The following is a 21,588-nucleotide window of genomic DNA, read 5'->3' as shown; positions in this document are numbered from 1 at the left end:
TGAAGTCGGTTGGCCAAAATTTTGTTGAGAAGTTTTGCATCAATGTTCATCAAAGAAATGGGTCTATAGTTCTCTTTCTTTGATGAGTCCCTGCCTGGTTTTGGGATGAGGGTTATGATGGCTTCATAGAATGTGTTCGGTAGTGAGCTTTCCCTTTCAATTTCATTGAAAAGTTGGAGGAGAATTGGTGTGAGCTCTGCTTTGAAGGCCTTGTAAAATTCCGCTGTAAAACCATCTGGTCCTGGACTTTTCTTAGCTGGGAGGTCTCTTATTGCTGTTTCTATTTCAATGCTTGATATGGGCCTGTTAAGATAGTTTACCTCATCTTGGTTTAGTTTTGGCATGTCAATATTTGCTAGGAAGAGGTCCATTTCTGTCAAGTTCTCAAACTTATTAGCATAAAATTTTGAGAAGTATTCCCTTATAATGTTCTGAATCTTGCTTGTTTCCGTGGTGATGTTTCCATTCTCATCTCTGAGTTTATTAATTTGGGTGTGTTCTCTTCTTTTTTGATAAGATTTGCTAAGGGTCTGTCAATTTTGTTAAGTTTTTCGAAGAAGCAACTCTTTGTTTTGTTGATTCTTTCTATAGTTTTTTTTGGATTCTAATTCATTTAATTCTGATTTAATTTTGATTATTTCTTTCCATCTACTGGATTGGGGTTTATCTTGCTGCTCTTTTTCAAGGAGGTTTAGATGTGTCATTAAATTGTTAGTTTCAGATCTCTCCAATTTGTTGATGTAGGAGCTCAGAGCTATAAACTTGCCTCTGAGTACTGCCTTTGCTGTGTCCCAGAGGAGCTGGTATTTTGTGTGTTCATTTTTGTTGAATAGCATGAACATTTGAATTTCCTTTCTAATGTCTTCCATGACCCACTCATGATTCAGCAGTGTGTTGTTCAGCCTCCATGTGATACCGGACTTTCTTTGGTGGCTTTTGGTGTTGAGTTCTAATTTTATTCCCTTGTGGTCAGAGAGAATGCAAGGTATAACTTCAATGTTTCTGAATTTAGACAAGTTTGCTTTGTGGCCTAAAATGTGGTCTATTTTAGAAAACGTTCCATGTGCTGCTGAGAAAAACGTGTATTCTGATGCTGCTGGGTGAAATGTTCGGTAAATGTCTGTTAAGTCCAGTTGATCTATGCAGCTGTTTAGATCTGCGGTTTCTCTGTTGAGTTTTTGCCGAGTTGATCTATCTAGTGGGGAGAGTGGTGTGTTAAAATTCCCAACAATTAATGTCTTTGGATCTATATGGGATTTGAGGGAAAGTAGTGTTTCTTTGATAAATTTGGGTGCTCCATTGTTTGGCGAATAGATATTTAGAATTGTAATATCCTCCTGAAGGAGAGATCCTTTAATTAGTATGTAGCGACCTTCTTTATCTCTTTTCACGAATTTTAATTTGAAGTCTATTTTATCTGATATTAGGATTGCAACTCCCGCCTGTTTATGGGGGCCGTTTGCTTGGTAGATTTTGTTCCAGCCTTTAACATTGAAAATGTGTTTGTTTTTATGGGCAAGATGTGACTCCTGCAGGCAGCAGATAGAATGGTCTTGTTTTTTAATCCAACTAGACAGTCTATGTCGCTTAATTGGAGAGTTCAGTCCGTTAACATTAAGAGATAGGACTGAGAGGTATTTGGGAGTTCCTGCCATGTTATCTACCTTCTTGGGGGCTGCGAAAACTGGGTTCTTCCTATGGTTCTTGGATTCTCAGTTTGGGTGCAGTTTCTTGGCCTTTATTGCGGTCTTGTTGGTTTTCTATGTGTAGGACATCTTTAAGAATCTTTTGTAGGGCTGGTTTGGTGGAGATGTATTGTTTCAATTTTTCTTTGCTATGGAAGGTTTTTATTTGGCCTTCAGTTATGAAGGAGAGTTTAGCTGGGTACAGTATTCTTGGTTGATAGTTGTTTGTTTTTAGGGCATGGCATCCATCATTCCAGGCTCTTCTTGTTTTGATTGTCTCTGCTGAGAAATCTGAGGTGATTCTAATTGGTTTCCCTTTTTAGGTGATTACCCTTTTCTCCTTGACAGCTTTAAGGATCTTTTCCTTGGTCTGAGTTGATCCTGTGTGGATTATAATGTGACGGTGGGATGTCCTATTCTGGTCTGGTCTATTTGGGGTTCTAAAAGCTTCTTGTATCTGAACAGGCCTATCTTTTTGCATGTTTGGGAAGTTCTCTGCTAGGATCCTGTTAAACAAATTTCCTAGACCATTAACTTCTGTTTCTAGGTGCTCCTCTACACCCATTATCCTTAGGTTAGGCCTTCTGATGGTGTCTTCCAGGTGTTGGATAGATCTATCATATTTCTTGGACTTTCTTGGATGGTTGTATGTTCTTTCTCTATAATATCTAGGCTGTCTTCAATCCCTGAGATTCGATCTTCTGCATGGTCTAACCTGCTGTCAAGACTCTCTACTTTGTTTTTTATCTCTTTTCCTTCTAATTGGTCAGCTTTGATGGCTTCAAGTTCTTTGTTGAAGCTCTGTTTTAGGTCTTGTATGAATTTCTTTACTTCCTTAATTTGGTGTTCAGTGTTTGTCCTCAAATCACTTAGTTGATTGCTTATGGTTTCTTTGGACTCCCATTCCTTCTGTTGGGTTCCATTCAGCATTCCCTTTGTGGTCTCCCTGACTTCCTTCAGCTCTTTGTTAATGGATTCCATGAATGCCTTTAGTGATCTTTGTGTGTTCTCTACCTGGTCTCTCAATTCCTGTATTACTCTTTGATTAGCTTCCTCCCGTTCGTGGGATTCCTGCAGATCTCTTTGAGTGTTCTCAGCCTGCTCACGCCATTCCTCCCTTTCTCTTTGAGTATTCTCAAGTTGTTCACGCAAATCCTGTATCAGTTTTTGAGTAGCTTCCTCACGCTTATGATATTCCTGTAGGATGCCTCTTCTGTGTCCCTATCACGCTCATACAGTGTCCTTTGTACGTTGTCAAACTTCTCATTTATCATGTTTGCCAGCAGTGTTTGTAGAGCTATTTGAGAACTCTCCTCTGGATTATTCATTATCTGTTCTAACCCCTGATTATCAAGATTGGGAATTGAGATACCTGAATTTGCCATTTTTTTTGTGTTTTTCCGGCTTACTCTGCCCATTTGAGATGAAGATAGCACCAGTTTTGTGCTAGAACACTGTCTTAAGGCAACCATCAACCAAAGTTTGCATTTGTACAGTCAATAGTCTACAGGTACAATCTAGTTCAACAGATACATCTATTTGACATCAAACAACTATATGTTAAAGGACTTCGAACCGCAGAGAAGAATTTGGAAAACCAGAAATTATTAGGGTTAGGGAGAGATGTGGGTAAAAAATAGGAATAGATTGTTGTGGGGAGGCACCGGGAGAGTTAACTATGTCCTAATCACAATGCAGGAAATAGGTTGGGTAGGATGCAAGTAGAGAGAGAGAGAAAAAGAAGAAAGGGAAAGGGGAATGAAAAGAGACCAGAAAAAAAATAGAAACGTAAAAATTAATGTTATTATATAGATTAAAAGACCATCTATTTAGAGAGGAATGTGAATATATTGAGAGAAAGGGAGGGACATAGAGGAGATGTGAAAAACTTTAAAAAAATGCTTAAAATATTATATAGGTATAAAGAGGTAGTACTGCTATTAATGAATTTAAGTCTCAGAGGTTTTGAATTGAGTAATAAGTTTGTGGATTAAGTGTGTACACAATGGGGGATAGGGTCTACTAGTTAACTACGGGTTTATCTGAGGATGTGCAGGACAAGAGTTAAGTCACATAAAGAAGAACAAAAGAGGAAAATGTGGAAAGGATAGGAAAGTGAGAAGAAAAGATCAGAAGTTCAGTAGAGCTAGACAAAAAACAAAAAGATAATTAAGAATGAAAGAAAAAGAGAAAGAAGACAAGAAAAGAAAGGAAAACACACATTCACGTATTCCTAAAATAAAAATTATAAGAGGAGAAAAAAAAAGTTACTGGAAAACAATTATTTTTTCAGAAGAGGCAAAAATTAGAGATTAATAAAAGTTTTAGAAAAGGAAAAAATTTTTTTATATATATAAGGTGACAAAAAACAAAAAAAAACAAAAAAAAAAGAAAAGAAAAGAAGAAGAAGAAAGAAAAAAAAAGTTCTTTGATTTTTTTTTTTTTTTTTTTTTGGGAGGGGTGGGAAGAATCCTGTATCTCCCTTTTGTCTGTAACCAGAGTCTGGTTGGAGTCTCTGGTCAGCTTGAGGTCCTGTGGCTTGATTGGTTTCTTAAGTCAGTTTGTTGAAACAGGCAGAAAAATGTTCTGCTTTACCCAAGATTTTGAGATCCCCCTCCCAGGTTAGTTTACTGGGAGGGTGATCTGCTTTGAGAATCACAAAAGATGGGGATGCAGTGATGAGGCTAGGTTCTGGGTAGAGTTGAGGCCTTTCAACCAACAGTAGCTTTTCCCTGGGGCTATTTTGTGAAAAAAACTCACAGCACCCAGCCTGGAGCCATTCTCAGGGTTTCTGTTTTTCAATTGATTGTGGTGGCTGCTAGAGGGAGGGGCAGCCTCTGGCTCTGGTTACCCAGTGAGGAGAGCCACTCCAATGGCTGACGCCTGAGCTGGGTGACTATTCCCTGGATGGAACTGAGTCTGTGAGGTCACTTCACCGTTAAGTTCTTGTGACCTGCTAAATGACTCGTTTTATTCCAAGGCCTGAGCTGGAGCTAGCAGCTCCTCCGAGCTTTGTCGGTATCCAAGATGGAGATCACCGGTGCTGGGGGGGTTGGGGTGGCCTTCTCTCCTCTGCTCCCTGAGAAGGAGTGAGGACATAGGGCTTCTACTCACGCCGAGTCTTGGATCCTGGGTCGTCTCTGGTCTGCAAAGTGCAGGATGAAGTTGTCCGCTCCTTGTCGGTTCTTGCTGGTGTATTGAGTAGAATCTGCTCGTCCGCTGCGTCTGACTCCCTCGTCCCGGACTGTGTCTCGGGTATGCCCCCGCGGCGGTGGTCCCCGCCGCGACCCTGCCGCCGCAGCGGCAGCTGCTGGCAAGCACTCAGATATGTCTGCTTGGCTTCCCCTCTCTTGACTAACTCTCTGTCCTGTGATGGCACACTTGGTGTGATTCTCTGGCTTGGGACTGTTCACTGGAACTCTAAAACTGCTTTCTATGCAAGAGCTTGTTCAGATTCCAGCTTCTCCTCCGCCATCTTCCCAGAACTCCCTGGGCTACTTTCCAGCTTTATCAGCAAATCTCCAACTGGGCACCCAGCACAAGTAGGCTGTGGACTCGCCTCACTGTGTGTAACCATTTGCCTTTATCGACCCTGTCTGTTCCCTCAGACACACATTTCCTATCTTTTGACGTTTTGTGCTCCATGCTTCAACAATAGCTCAGGGCACCTTACCCTTCTTGACTTTTCCATCATCTCCCAAAAGGATGTGTTGTATTTTTTTTCTTTTAACATGAGTCACTTCAGGAGTTTTGTGATTCCCTTTTTTAAATACTTAGTTATTTTTCTTCAATATGAGACATTTGAACTCAGTGTATCTCCCCATAAATATAAACTCTTAGAGGCCAAATGTGTATCTCACATTGTCTATCAATTCTTTCTTTAAAAATACTTTTTAATTGTAAAAATACTGTACAGAGAGGTTACAGTTATATGAGCAAGGTAATGAGTACATTTCCTATCAAGCATTGTTGCCTCCTCCTTTGATTTTCCCCTACCATCCCTTCCCTCCTACCTCCACAACTACACTACCCCTCCCTCACCCCTCCTTGCCTAAATTATAAAGTTGGTTTTTCAACATAGTGTCTTGTACATCTCACTGTTACAATGGGTCAACCTGTATCCCTATTTAAGTATTTTGTTTTTTCCCTTCCCCTCCCCAAATTAGAGAAGTGTATATACAAGATGCAGGGCACCAACATCAAATACAGTGAAAACAGGGGTTGTACTGTGGGGGAGGAACATACAAAGAAATAAAAAAATCACATGGTACATTATAAATATGTTAGAAACAGTAGAAAGAAAGAAAAAAAACAGTGTGTCCCTATCTTTGGGTCCATTTTGTATAACATCATCTTATCTGGTCAGATATACATAGCTTTTCACCTTTTCTGCTTGTCCCACGTTTCAATTCTTAAATAGATTTTTTTTCAAATTCTCACCAACTCAATAATAAAGGAAGAAGAATTGAATTTCAGCTTTATTTCACTATGAAATTTCTAGTACTTTTTTTTTTAAGTGTATCTGTCCTGGAGCTTGAACTCAGGGCCTGGGCACGATCCTTGAGCTTTTTCCTCATGGCCAGTGCTTTACTTCTTGAACCACAGCTCCACTTCTTGAATCTCTGCTTTTATCTATTTATGCTTCCATTACTTTCATTCTTACTTACATTGAGTACAATGATTTTACAGACTACTACAGAGAATATGATTGATATGTTTACCTTTGTCATGTTATTATTTAAAAAAAATTTAATATGAAAGAGGAGTCAGTCCTGTTCAAACATAAATCTTTATTGATCCCTTATGTATGAAAATCAAGAGGATAGATAATATATGAATAATAAGTAGTTGCCATTTTATTAATGAAGAAACTATGGAAATAATAAGGGATTTATTTGAAACAGATGTTAGTGGAATTAAAACTAAAAGTGATTACTGTATTTTGTATCAGCTCTTCTCTTGGCATTATAAGTTATGAGTGATATGGAAAATAAAATACTTTCATACAAAACAGAAGTATATAGAAAATAAAAGAACCAGCCTCATTATATCTATTCATATATAAACTATATAAAATATATTTATATATTTTGTTATAGCATATCAATGGCATATTTTTAGATCTCTACAAATATGAACAGGTCATTCATAAATGCATAAAAATAACAAAATTTATGATATTATGACATTTTATGTGACATATACCTTATAAACATTGTGATAACCCCTTTGGAAAATGCTAAAAGTTAAGCATTAATAGTCATATTTGATTGATGAAGAAATTGAGTGGGTCTGAGATCAAGTAACTCATCTGCAATTACAGAGCTAGAAAAGGAGAGTCTCCATGATGGGCTTGTTATAAATATTCGAAAGTCTGACTGTTTGCCATTAGTGAATAGGAAGTACTGTCCTTGAATCCAAAGTTTGCTCTAACATTTAAGTTTGGTAAGTTGCTTGACCCATCTGTACTATTTTAATGTCATCTAATGGGAATAATGCCTACCTTTCATGATGGCTGAACTTGATGATCTATCAAGTGCATTGTTTGTTGAATGACTATCACAACCAATTTACAAAAGGTTATTTATTAACAAGAAAGTTGTTACACTTTCTGAAATAGGATTTAAAGATCTTCCTGATTCTGAAACAGCTTGCTCTTTCAGTGATAATGTGCCCTTGACTTATAGTTAACAGGACAAGATCATATTTATTATTTTACACTTATTTTATATTCATTAAAATTATTTAATTATATATAATTATATGTGAGCTGTATACTTAATTATAAAATGAAATGAAAACTAAGTCTCTGGATTGTTTCTGGACTGCAAATTACATTTGTGCATTACCCAAAGGTTATTACTTTTCTATAATGTAGCACCAAAGAAATGATATGGAAATTCATGATATGATTAGGAGTCTGAAATCAACCAACTGCTACTCATTTATAATGACATTAGTGTCAGTAAAAACATGGATTCTGGAGTAGAAAAAAATGATTGGCAAATTGTAGAGGTTTCTTTTTTTTTTTTTGGGTTGTTTGTTTTTTTGGCCTAGAATATTCTTTACTGCATTTCAGGATGAATATGGCTACTCTATAGGTCACAGTAACGATTTTACTTCCCTGACTTTTTACTATCATCACTGGAGGGAAGGTTGGTAGAAAGATTATTGGTTTCAATTAAGGATATAATAGACTTGAAATTTATTATTAAAAATGGAAGTTTCCTTTTGATCTCAATTTTTTGCCTCTACCTGCTTTTTAGAAAACCAGTTCTAGAGCATGAAATCAGGGCCTAAGCCGTTTCTGAGTTTTTGCTCAAGGCTAGTGTTCTACCACTTGAGCCATAGCTCTGTTTCTGGCTTCTGGGGGTTAACTGGAGCTAAGTGTCTCACAGACTTTCTTGTGCAGGATTCCTTTGAGCCACTATCCTCAGATCTCAGCTTCATGATTAGCTATGATTAAAGGTATAAGCCAAAGGTGCCCGGCTTTTTGATATCTTTTTTTTTTTTAACCGGTCATAGTTCTTGAACTCTGGGCCTGGGTGCTGTCCCTGAGCTCTTCAGCTCAAGGCTAACACTCTACCACTTGAGCTATAGCACCACTTCTAGTTTTCTGGTGGTTAATTGGAAGTAAGAGTCTCACAAACTAACCTGCCCGGGCTGGCTTTGAACTGCAGTTCTCAGATCTCAGCCTCATGAGTAGCTAGGATTTCAGATGTGAGCCACCAGCACCTGGCAAGCATCTTGTTTAATTGAGGATTTATTTTTAGCTTGAGAGAACACATGATGGAGCTACAGTCTCTTATTTTGTCAACAATTGTCCTATTAGAGCAAAGGAGAATATTATTAACAATGTCTGGGTATTATGGTGAAAAATAAATGATCAGACATGAGAAGAGCTAGATTCTTTGTAATGCTAGGAAAGGCAAAATCTTATTGATGGACATAGGCAAACTATTCTTGCAGATATTTGTTTGATTTGCAGATTGTTCTCTGTATTTTTTATGGTCTCTGGGTTTGTCAGAGAAATAAGAGGATGCCAGTGTTCAAAATTGGCCACTTCTTTATAATGGAAGATAGAAAAGATTAAAGGATCTCATAAAACCAAACAGTTAATTAAAAGAAAATTGAAGGAAGGAAAGAAAATAAAAATCCTCTCACTCATGTAGCTAGTTGCCAGCATAGTTTAGGAATCTAGCTTTTATTCTCAGACTTAGAACACTTTTTAATTTTGTTATTAGGTGCCGTAGATTCAAGACATATCATTTGTATGTTTCTTCTAGAACCTGGCACAAACCAACACTTTATTTGTAAGTTTTCAACAACATGAATGGCTAGATACAAGATTGAGTGATCTTCAAAGCAATCTCATTTCCCATAATTGCAATTAGAGTCTCTCTGACTTCCACATTTCCACATTTGTACCACACATTTCTCATGACTTTGAGAAAAAAAAACACACCAAATGATTTAAGGTGATTAGCTCTAACTTTCCTCTCTTCATAATATTCTACTTAAATCTTAAATGACCGTGTGAATCAAATTTGAATTTAAAAACTAATACCTCTTGAGCAACATGTCTGTTAAAATATTAAATTTAGTTATATTTCTTTCAGCTTGTAGATAGGATAAATTATATAGGTCTCTAGGTATTCGTACAGTGAGTTTAAAGGAAGATATTCTCTTTTATTTTTTGGTCAGTCGTGGGTTTGAACTCTGGACTTGGGCTCTTTCCCTCAGCTCTTCAGCTGAAGGCTAACATTCTATCACTTGAGCCACAGCGCCACTTCCAAAGGAGGATATTCTTTTTTTTTTTTAATTTAATTTTATTTTATTTGTGAACATACTGTACAGAGGGGTTACAATTACATGGGCAGGATAATGCGTACATTTCTTACCAAGCATTGCAGCCTCAAAGGAGGATATTCTTAAGATAGGAACACAAAGCCTTAATACCTATGTGCATCTGATCATATAAAATAATAATTATCAAAATGAATTCCAGGAAATGGAAACAAGGTATTTTTTCTTTGTTGCTGTTTTTATTTTCTTTTCCTCTTGTCTTTGTTCATTTATCTGTCTTTGTGAGGGTAAGTGGGCAAAAAATAGAGGGATGAAAGGTGAACAAATGCAGCATTGGTACTCACTAGACACCATGTTGAAAATGAATTATACAATTTATGGGTGAGGATGGGAAGGAAAAAGTGGGAGGGAATGAGGGAAGGGGTGATGACATGGGTCAAAAGTAATGTACTTTCTTTATCTGAGTTATGTGACTGTTATCCCTCTGGGCATCACCTTTATAATAACAATAAAAATGCATGAAAAAAGTTGCAAAGAAAATCTTCAGAATTTCACATTGACTCAACCAGGAGAGGATAACTTAGGAAGTATTTATTGGAAAGCTCTTTGTGTTTTCTGTCTCTCTATCATTATAATTTACCTCTGGTAAAACATCATCATCATCCACAACAACAACAGATTGCCATGTTCTGTATTTATTGTGGCTTTCTAATGAGTTTTTTGAAAGCAGCTTTCACATCCTTGTTCCGCAGACTGTAGATCAAGGGGTTCAACATGGGAATGATAATAGTGTAGAACACAGAGGCCCACTTGTCTTGGTCCAGGGAGTAGCTCGATGTTGGCCTCAGATACATAAACATGACAGTGCCATAGAAGAGAGTGACGCCAGTCAGGTGGGCCCCACAGGTGGAGAAAGCCTTAAGGCGACCTTCAGCAGAGCGCATTCTGATGATCGCGATGAGGATGAAGGTGTAAGAGATGAGGATGATGAGGATGGTGCTGAATTCGATGAAGCCACACAGACTGAAGAGTAATATCTCACTGATGTAGGTATCTGAGCAAGAGAGGGCCAAGAGTGGTGGGATTTCACAGAAGAAATGGTTGATGATATTGGAAGCGCAGTAATTGAGGCTGAACGTGAGGGAAGTGTGGGCTACTAAACTCACCAGGCCCGCCATGTAAGAGCCCAGCATGAGAGCAAAGCAGACCCGGTTGGACATGAGAGTGGTGTAGTGAAGGGGTCGACAGATGGCCACAAAGCGGTCATAGGCCATGGCAGCCAGGACATAGCATTCAGCATCCACAAACCCTACAAAGAAAGCAAACTGAGTGGCACAGCTGGAGAAGGAGATGACTTTGTGTTTTGTTAGGAAATCAGCCAGCATCCTGGGAGCAATGGCAGAGGAGTAACCCAGGTCGACAAAGGAGAGGTTGCAGAGGAAAACATACATAGGAGTGTGAAGCTGATTGTCTGTTACAATCAGGATGATCATGCCAACATTCCCTACCACATTGACCAGGTAGACAATGAGGAAGACCACAAAAAAGATGATTTGCAGTTGAGGGTCTTGAGTGATGCCAGTAAAGACAAACTCAGTCACTGTTGAGTGGTTTTCTTGATGATCCATGGCTCCAACTATATATCTGTCTATCTGGATTTGCTTTTGTTGATGAGTATAATCAATTCCTCGTCACTGGTAACAATGAAGCTAAAGAGAATCAATCATATGCCTGGCACATTATATGTATTTCAATAATAGAAGAAGACTGGGGCAATTTCAGAAATTTTTACATGAATTAGATCTGATGATTCATCAGGTGACTCAGATGACTCTATTGAAGATGATGGTTTGATGTCTTTCTCAGGTTGGATTGTTCAGAATGGCAAGTTATGCTTCTCCAAAAACGATGGCTTTATCGCCTGACACCAGATGCTTGAACAGGCCTGGCAATTACTCACCCGATTCATTAGTTTTGATGTCCATTTTGATGTTTGTTTTGTCTTTCTAAAGCAAAGTAAATATGAATAAGAATAATGCACATATGTTAATTCTCATGATAAGATGAATGTGAAGTGTGTGAGAAGTATGAAGAATATGAAGTATTTAGTATCGAAGGTCAGAAATAGAAAAAAAAGGTAGTGAAGATTATATTTTAAGAGTGAGGAGTTACTTTATGCTAGAGCTTATTTGAGTGTTTTATATATTATATATTACATAATTTTGTTTACATATTAGGGGTTATTTGAGTGTTATATATGTATATATAATTTTGGTTTTGCAAACTCTATGAGGAATGTTTCACCATTATTTTCATTTTATTTCAAAAAAGAGCAAGAATAGCCATTAAATAATTATAACAGAGCCAAAGGGCAGTATATGCTTGGTCTGACTCCAGAGTCTGTTTTACTTTATCACTGCCTGATATGCATGACTTGATGGGAAGTAAATCTGAGATTGTTGTCTGTCTTTCTATTACCTGTTATGTCTATCATGTATGTACACAAAGTAGTTACTTCTCTGGTGTGGGGAAATCTTTGAGATTAAAGAATGGTGCATTGTCTGGGTGAAGTCACACGTATCACTGGCGATTTCTATTCTGTAGCCAACAGGCTAGTGAGCTAAGATTTCTTACCCATAGGAAATTGAAAAGGCATTGTCCAATATAGGTCAGTAGTCATGAATCTGTTAAGCATGTGTTTCTTGCTGATGAGATGCAAATCTATTCAGTTGCAGAATTAAGGGCAATCAGACCAAACCATAGCAAATGAAACACAAGATAACTTAAAAATAAGTAGCATCTCATACGTAAAGCTGAAGGGAGAAGACAGGCAGTATATCCCTTAATTAGATAAAAGGACTGAAGAGAAAATAAAGTACTACAATGTTTCATTTATGGAGATATTACAAATCTGGTAGGTTATTACAAATCTTAAGTTCAGAAAGAATGAAAATTGTGCCCTTAGCTTTAATTTTGCCCTAGAGTATAATTAATCACAATATGAACAGGGATCTAATAAAACCAAATATTGTGTGGAGGTTTTGCAGTTTGCAAAGCACATGTCTTTCTCTATTTTCCAGTACTCTGGGAATAATGCGTACATCATTTTTTTCTCTTGCATATTAGATCAATAAAAAAACAAAGAAAAAATGTCAACCTGTGAAAAATTATTTGAAAAATTTATTTCTGCTGAAAAAAATCTCTCATTTATCTATAGAAAATTACAAGCTCAATAAGAAACAATCTAATAAGTATGGCGTAGAGATTTCTGTATTTGCCAAAGATGATATGCAAATATCAATTAACTAATTGAAAAGAAATGCTCAAGTATTCAAAACGGGAGAAAGTAAATTCATAGTGAAATGCACACATATTAGAATGGCTGATATTTTAAAGACTGACAAGTTCTGACAAGGAAATGAAGCCGTTCACACTTTTATCATTGTTTGCAGCAACATAAAACACCTGGAAAACATTGACACTTTCTTATCCAATCAAACCTAGGTACACAAATTTAATGTTAGCCATTAGAAAGCCAGAAAATGGAAATCCCCATCTATAGGTGACAGGACAAATATATTGCAGTATATCTGTGAAAATGGAATACTACTCAACGATTATTATAGATAAATATGTTATGACAGAAAAATCTCAAGTAATTAAGAAAAAAAGACATGCAAAATGGTAAGGTCTTTTGATTCCATTTATAAAAATCTAGAAAATGTAAGAAAATCAATAGTGACAGAAAACACATCAATGATTTCCATGTAGAGGTTTAGATAAGAAACTGTGGGAACATAGGAAAGAGTGAGTGCCAAGAGTTTCAAGAAAAGTTTTTGGTGTGAGGAGTTATTTTACAGTTATATTTACTTATGATTGATTCATGCAAATAACATGATAAAACATGAAAAAATCTCTTAAATATATTAATATTAAATGTATTCTATTTGTTCTACATAATTTATACTTCTATGTAATTCCCTAAAATGAACACCCCTTGCTTCTTTTTGAGCTCAGTTCATCCTTGCTACATGAGATCGCTTAGTATTTAGAAGAGAAAGAGATAACCTTGTAAGAACATAGCAGCAAGAGTCAGGACTCAGATCTACAATTGTGTGTGTGCTACTCAATTTATGTTACCCAATGAAAAAAGAGGACTAGAAAATCATTTTCTCTTTCTTGCAGATTGAGGGTGTTGCTATGAGAAGGTGCTTGCTACATCAGTCCTAAAGCATCTGCCATGTTCTTTTAGTTTTTTGTTTTTTGTTCATAGCAGAGAAACCCAGGTTGACCAATCGGTACTACTGATTTCCCACACCCTAGTTATCTACTTGAAGTGTGGGCTTTTATTCATAAATTGAAGTTAAGAAGAACTTCCTTAAGGAAGTTCTGCAAGATTTAGTTGGATTACATATAAAATCCTGAATTCAATGATTGCTATGTGATAAGTACTTAGTACATTTGGTCATTGTGTATAAATGTTAATGTTTTAATTCAGCAGATGAGTTATGAATCAAAACATAAAACTATTGTATGCTTATTACATAGGAGTGATGTATACAAGCTCATAAATATAATGAGGAATAATTTTATTCAAGGCACTTCTCTGACATGATATTACAAGTAGATTCAAAGCTATCTTATCCCAAACCAGGGCTTGATTAAGCCAAAATACTAGAAAAAATAACACTGCTTTTCTTTTCAATCTCCTGTAGTTTAGGTACAGCCTGTTTGACTCAAGAAAATGGTAGAATATTGAGAAAATATGTTTATTCCACAAACCAAAGTATTAGCAAAAGCACATCAAAGATATTATCTTGTGGAAGAAAGTACAAATATGTTTTAGGTTCCTGCTCATCACCTGAAAATGATATTCGTAGGAAAAGAGTACTGGAGTAACACATTTGTTTCAACATACTGGAGAGCCTAGTTATTTCTCCTCTGTGAATTGTTTATTTTGATGCATTTTCCTTATTTATGAATTGGATGGAATGGAGAATACAAAACTTTACAAACCCCTTTACTTGTAACATTTTCTGAATTCAGATTTATGATAACTAAGAACCAAAAAGGCTTCATCTCTTTCCCCTTCTGTCCCCAAAAGTGATTTGAACTCTTTTTTTTACCTGCTGTTGACAGGTTGAAAGGTTCTGCCTTTATGAGTAGCACTGTGGAAATATTCTTAAATGGTCCAGGTGGTTGTTTCAGAGCTACTGTTCATGACGCCCCTATCCTGTATGCGGGAGCCATTTAAATGTCAGAGTCACAGATAATTTCCCAGAAGAAATATGATGAAATTATTTTCAGCATTCACTAGAGAGACAAATTCTTGCTGAGCTGTCATTCCCCAGGAGATTTCCCTTGTTCTTCCTTCAGTCTTAATGATTAAGAAAAGCAGAACAGGGATTTATTTGAAGATACTCATAATGATTCAGTCTGTCTGCCCTGTTTATTATTGTTTAAAGATGCCTACATGCTATGATTTTGGGAATGATTGAGTGGTCCTATAGATTATATGTATAGGCCTTTTGACAAAGGCTTGAAGTGGTTGATATTACAATATGGATACTAGAATATAAAATCTAGAAAAATTCTATATATATAACACTATAACAATAAAAATAAAACAAAGTGAAGAAATGATCAGAAGACTAAAACAGTAGTTGTAGCTTAAGATTTATTATCTGAATTGTAATTGCTGATGGTAATACATCTTTTAAAGTCTGTGTTCTAGCACTTAATACAAATTGCACTATTTAAATGATGCTGAGATAAATTAATTATAATCTTATGTAAGTAGCACAAAGAGCATAAACCATCATAAAACACTGATTATCTTTGATCAATGTGTTTCAGACCTGGTATCCTCGAAATGGAAGATACAATTAAACAGTCGAGCATTATATCAGCTTTAAGCTGGACTGTCTAAGCTGATAAAAATTTCTTAGTCTTAATGGTGGGTAAAGTGTCATATGGTGAAGTTATCTCTTACTTATTGATGATTTGTATGTACTGGATGCAGCAGTATTCTTTCATTATGCTATCTCAAGAGTCACCCTTTGAAGTAGGCCTTAGGGAGAGGCTGTGAAATATACAAGCCACATAATCACTGATGCAAAGAGGCTGGGTTTCAAGCCTCAAAGCTTCTGTTGTTCCAACTTCCTCTATTTCACTGTCCCCTCCCAATTATCCAAGTAGCCTAACCTCTTATACACACACACAGAAATTGTGTGTAGAAAGTGTGGCCAAAGGCAGAGATATCTTACTATTGTGTGGAATCTCTTAACATTTTTCCCAAATGGAAGTAATCCCAGTTCTCAGGGGAGACAGGAGAAAGGTAATTCATGGTGCTGAGTAATTTGGGACTCAAACTTCATTCTGTACTGGCTCAGATATCCCAAGGGTAAAGCAAAGCACATTTTAAAACAAACAAACAAACACCAAACAGACAGGTATGAGACTTGTGATTTTCTTAATGTGAGAACAGAAAGCAATTGGATTATAATAAAGTGACCTGAGGGTTAGTCCCCAGAGACCAAAGAACAAGAAGTCTGTCCTACTTAAAGTAAGTCAGGATGCTGACTCTTGTCTGTTCTGAAGACTGTTATAGAGAATACAACTGCACCATAGAGACAGAGAAACAGAGCCTTTATTTTGAAAGGTATTTTATCTTGATGGGTGTATTTATCTTTATGGAAATAGGAAACAAAGTCAGACTCATTTCTGTTGAGTGCAGAGTGAAGTTTTCCTGACTCCCTAATTCCTGCTTCACCTAAAAGAAAATTAGAGAATGTGTCTTCTTTAACAGGAAGGATCTGTGTGGTTTTCTTCTCTGATTATTTTTTGCTGTGTTTTAGTAAATTTAGACATAGAACAGGAGCAGTCAAAAGCATCACACAAGAGTCTTGAAGTTATAGAAGGTAAGAGAAAGGTATAAAGAATTATTTTCTCATACTTACTAAACTGAAGAAAAATGTGCAATTCTGTTAATTTCTTTACTTACCCATGGGCCTGAATTTACATAAGACCCTGAGGGCTTAAGAAAATACAGTAAATACATAATACATTTATTTTTATTACTATAATTTGTAAGTCATTAAGAGAATTGTAAGCAACTGAAAATAAGACTGCCGAAAGGCCATTTTTATCACCAGCAGTTTCTCAGGAAATATCATTATTATTATTTTCAGAAATACTTAGAAATTTATAGTCCAGATCGTTATTCTACTGGATTGAAGCTTGACTACAAAATCTTAACAATGTGAGGGAAATTTGGAAAAATAGGGGATAAAGTGTGCACAATAGATAAAACTGGAGAATAGCCTAGGTTACAGAGCAAGACACAGTATAAAACAGAGGAGACAGAGTATATAATGGATGTCATGTGATGCAGAGAAGATAATATTTTGCTCATAATGCTGATTAATAAATGATCATTGTAAGAAAGACAAATTTCAGCAACTGTAATCATAATTTCTCACCAGAAGTAATGTTAATATTCTGAGAAATACACTCTTTCTGCAGTATGTACCAGTGTTCTAATCCATTATTATTGTTGGGGACAGTCTAAGTGATGGCAAATGTTACTAGAATAAGAACTTCATTGACTTGATATAAATGTAAACTATACTAGGCTAGTGCTTTGATTCTTGTTAATTATTTGTAATGAACTCAAAGAACATAGTAACAGTATCTATTCCTATAAGATTTGATGAAAATAAATATAGACATAATAACGCTGTGCTTATAGATTAAAGAAAATCATCAGAAAGAAAGATTTAGCATGTTGGATTACTTGCTTTTTAAATTCATCGTTGCTTTCTGTGTTTAGCACACCTAAGGCATTTTATTCTTTTTACTATTTTTGCTAGACTTACACTCACAGGAAAACTATATTTGAGAAAGAGGAGAAAGATCCATTCTTTCTTTTTTCCTTACTTCTGGAGATGATTTTCTTTTTCTTTTTCTTGTAAAGGTGATATACAGAGAGGTTCTGGTTATATAAGTCAGATAGTGAGAATATTTCTTTTTGACCAGTGTCACCTGTTCCCAGGTTTTCTCCCACTCATGACCCCTCTTCCCCACAAATTGCATAGTTCATTTTCAACACAGTATCTGTCTAGTGAGCATCACTGTTGCACTGTTCCCCCTTTTGGTTTTTGTTGTTGTTGTTTCCCCTTTATCACTATGTTTGGTATCTGTACCTTTTGTCTTGTATGCAAGTTAATCTGTTTTGGGAGGGTAAGGGGATCACAAAGCTGCTGTTCTTAAAGTTTACACATTAAGATCATTCCACAGAAAAGGAGCTTGTGTGTTCATCTAGATCAATGAAATGAAGATCAAAGGAATGATTTACTAATTTCATATACTTGTCATTATCCTTCATTACTTCCCCTTCTTCAAACAATTTCAATAGGTTGCTCAGTTTTTCTTGCATTTATGTGAACAGCCTAAATGCCCTTGTTCCCATAGACTCTCCCTCCTGCTGATATCTACAGCCAAACAGAGCCCATTTTACAGTCTTGTCATTTTTAAGACAAAATTTCTCAAATAAGAGAAAACCTTTGATGTTTGTCTTTCTTAGCCTGGCTTACTTTGCTGAACATGATAATCTACAGTTTCATACATTTTCCTAAAAAGAGCATAATATAATTAATCTTTTTGGCAAGGCAGCCCTCTATGTGTGTGTGTGTGTGTGTGTGTGTGTGTGTGTGTGTGTGTGTGTGTGTATGTGTGTGTGTGTATGTGCACGTATGTGTATGTATCTGTTGTGTTTGTGTGTACCATAGTTTACTCATTCATTCATCAACTGATAGTCATTGAGGCTGATACTATGTATTGGCTAGTTTAATCAGTGTTGCTGTAAACAGGCTTCTATAGGTATCTCTATTAGATGTTGACTTGGATTCTTCTGTGTACATGCATCTACTGGATCATATGAGGAATCTACATATTAATTTCCATAGTGGCTATATTCAGTTAAATTCCAACCAACAGTGAATAAGGGACCCGTTGACTCACATCCTTGCTGTTTGTTCCCTTAATGATAATCACTCTGACTGGTATGAGATGGAATCTCAATGCTTATTGACTTTTACTTCCTATATGTAACATTTTTTGTTATCTAATAAATACCTAAAAAAGGTGTTTGTACTTATTCCTTTGAAAGTTATCCGTTCAACTAATTTGCCCATGTATTAACTGAATATCCAGTGTTCTGGGCACATATTTATAATATAGTACACTCAAATTAGATAAAGATATCTATCTGCCCACATTGATCTTTTATGGTAAAGATATTCAAGATCCTTTCTAGAAGGCTTTGGAATGATACATACATACATAGTTGGTGTTTTTATGGGGCTTGAACTCTGGACCTGGGTGCTGTCCCTCAGCTCTTAAGCTCAAGGTTAGCACTCTACCACTTGAGCTACAGCACCACTTCCGGTTTTCTAGTGGTTTATTGGAGATGAGAGTCTCATAGGCTTTTCTGCCTGGGCTGGCTTTGAACCACGATCCTCAGCTCTCAGCCTCCTGAGTAGCTAGGATTATAGGCGTGAGCCATCAGTGCCCGGCTTACATTGTGGTTATTATGATCAAACTACTATGTAAGAATTTCTGTTATGATCCTGTGAACCTGATTGTTAATGGCCTTTTTAATACCATGACCAATTCTTCCATTTTTTAAAATCAGGGATATTCATTCATCTTTAAGTCAGGATTCTCTAATTGTTGAAGTTAATTGTGAAAAATCTTCAATACTTTACTGTTGCAATTTTTCATTGAAGATGGTGAGTTAGGGAAATTTAGCATAAAGTTTGGACCCTTTAGACTGCATGGTGGTCAATTTTATTTTGTTCCTTGACTCTAAAACTTTTAAAGTGCCTCATATTTGAAATTTAACTATATCTCTTGTTTGCTTCTAGAGATTTTTTTCTGTTAGCTCTCAGTATTTTTAATTAGTCAATTAATCTAGAAAAGGTATACTAAATGCTTTAATTTAATTGTGTCATTTTTTTCAAAAGTACACAATGAGTAGGCTAATTTGTCAATTAAAATACTTACCATGTCATTTATATCTGTTAGTAAACTACTTCTATAGATCTACCCTGTATGGAACTCATGAAATACATTGATCTATGTTTTCTTTTGCTGCAGCTCAGAATGATCAGATACATGCAAGAGGTTCAGGGCAGAAATCAAACAGAAGTGGTGGAATTTATCCTATTAGGACTCTCAGACAATCCAGATCTTCAAGGTGTCCTGTTTGCCTTGTTTCTGTCCATCTATCTGGCCACCATGGTGGGTAATTTGGGAATGATTGCCCTGATTAAGGTTGATCGCTGTCTCCACACCCCCATGTACTTCTTTCTCAGCAGTCTTTCCTTTGTTGATGCCTCTTACTCCTCTTCTGTTACTCCTAAGATGCTGGTGAACCTCATAACTGAGAGGAAATCCATTTCATTCAATGGGTGTGCTGCCCAGTTCTTCTTCTTTGGGTCCTTTCTAGGAACCGAGTGCTTCCTGTTGGCCATGATGGCATATGATCGCTATGCAGCAATTTGGAATCCCCTACTGTATCCGGTTCTCATGTCTGGGAGAATCTGTTTCTTGTTAGTCGCCACTTCCTTTCTAGCAGGCTTTGGAAATGCCGCCATCCACACAGGGATGACATTCAGGTTGTCATTCTGTGCCTCTAACAAGATCAACCACTTCTACTGTGACACCCCGCCCTTGCTCAAACTCTCTTGCTCTGACACGAGCATCAATGGCATTGTGATCATGGTTTCCTCCAGCTTTAATGTCATCAGCTGTGTTGCGATTGTTCTCATTTCCTACCTGTGCATCCTTATTGCCATCTTGAAGATGCCTTCCGTAGAAGGAAGACGCAAAGCCTTCTCCACGTGTGCCTCCCACCTTCTGGCTGTCACCATCTTCTTTGGGACCATTCTCTTCATGTACCTGCGACCCACATCCAGCTATTCAATGGAGCAGGACAAAGTTGTCTCTGTGTTTTATACCGTAGTGATCCCCATGCTGAATCCTCTCATCTATAGTTTGAAAAATAAAGATGTGAAAGAGGCCCTGAGGAAGATCTTACAGAAACCTCTTCTATAAGAGGTTGTGCTCTATGGAAGAAAACTATACATCCAATTAGTTGGATTATCTGATTACTTGGTTTCTTTTTCTATGTTAAATGATTATATAAGGTAATGTATACTTCTTGATTTTACAGTGTCTTTTTTTCTATTTATTCTTATTCGTCCTGAAATATATATATATGTCATAACAGCACTTAAGTTGGGGAAAATTATTAATTATTTCACATAGTTACATATGAATAAAAACAAAATATTCATACAGCTCATTGAAAGGACTAAGTACTAGAATCTAGACATCTAAAACTGTGGCTTTGGGACATACACACATGGTTCATAACAATTAGGGCAGGACAAGAAAGTACAGGTTTTTAAAAAAAAGAACAGGTTTGAGTTTTATAACTCTTCACATTGTCCAAGTGCTTGCCCTGAGAAAAGAATGTATTTCAGTTAAAAGCTGTAGGAAGAATTAACTACTCACAAATAGAAGATTTTCATCATATGATGAAATAATTTCGAGCATGCCTATTCCACGAAGATACTCACTCATTGGGTGAGAAATTCAATGCATTTCTAGTACATGTTAAAATACTTGATTGGAACATACCTTGGAATATAAAACAAAGATAATGAAATTGTATATGTAATTTTAACTATGTACCTGTTTGTGGAATCAAATAAGTATTTTCAACTAATCACTAATATCCATATCGTCTTGTCAGAGTGGAGTCTTTCCACAAAATAAACTGGAGAAACATCAGTTTCCATTGTTTTTCTCTTAACATGTTGACATGAACTTTCTTTCAAAGCAACTATTATATTATATACCTATAGGTTTACATCTATTAATTTGCCAACTCACCACACATCATGTACTCAGATCTTAGTCAATGCTTCTGCAATTTCAATATGTAGCTAAGGTAACATTCCCCAACACTGTTGAAATCTGTACCTTTTTCAAGAATGTCAATTTCATTATTATATATTTTCATTATTTC

The 21,588-nt window shown here is 36.4% G+C and overlaps 2 protein-coding genes across 2 annotated transcripts; one reads left to right on the top strand and one right to left on the bottom strand.

Moving 5' to 3' along the window:
- Positions 1-10,186: 10,186 nt before the first annotated feature.
- LOC122105265 (olfactory receptor 1019) lies at positions 10,187-11,119 on the bottom strand. Its single transcript, XM_042676428.1, has one exon. It carries the CDS (start codon positions 11,117-11,119, stop codon positions 10,187-10,189), a length of 933 nt encoding a protein of 310 aa, XP_042532362.1.
- An 8,536-nt stretch (positions 11,120-19,655) lies between these two features.
- On the top strand, positions 19,656-20,609 carry LOC122105174 (olfactory receptor 1020). Its single transcript, XM_042676318.1, has one exon. The coding sequence runs from the start codon at positions 19,656-19,658 to the stop codon at positions 20,607-20,609; it is 954 nt and encodes a 317-aa protein (XP_042532252.1).
- The last annotated feature ends 979 nt before the right edge of the window (positions 20,610-21,588 follow it).

Source organism: Dipodomys spectabilis, unplaced genomic scaffold, assembly GCF_019054845.1.
Source record: "Dipodomys spectabilis isolate Male_0828 unplaced genomic scaffold, ASM1905484v1 ptg000030l, whole genome shotgun sequence".
NCBI classification, from domain to species: Eukaryota; Metazoa; Chordata; class Mammalia; order Rodentia; family Heteromyidae; genus Dipodomys; species Dipodomys spectabilis.
This window is presented reverse-complemented; position numbering and strand designations above follow the sequence as displayed.

Coding starts and splice junctions, on each gene's coding strand:
- LOC122105265 (XM_042676428.1), bottom strand. CDS start 11,119: ATGGATCATCAAGAAAACCACTCAACAGTGACTGAGTTTGTCTTTACT.
- LOC122105174 (XM_042676318.1), top strand. CDS start 19,656: ATGATCAGATACATGCAAGAGGTTCAGGGCAGAAATCAAACAGAAGTG.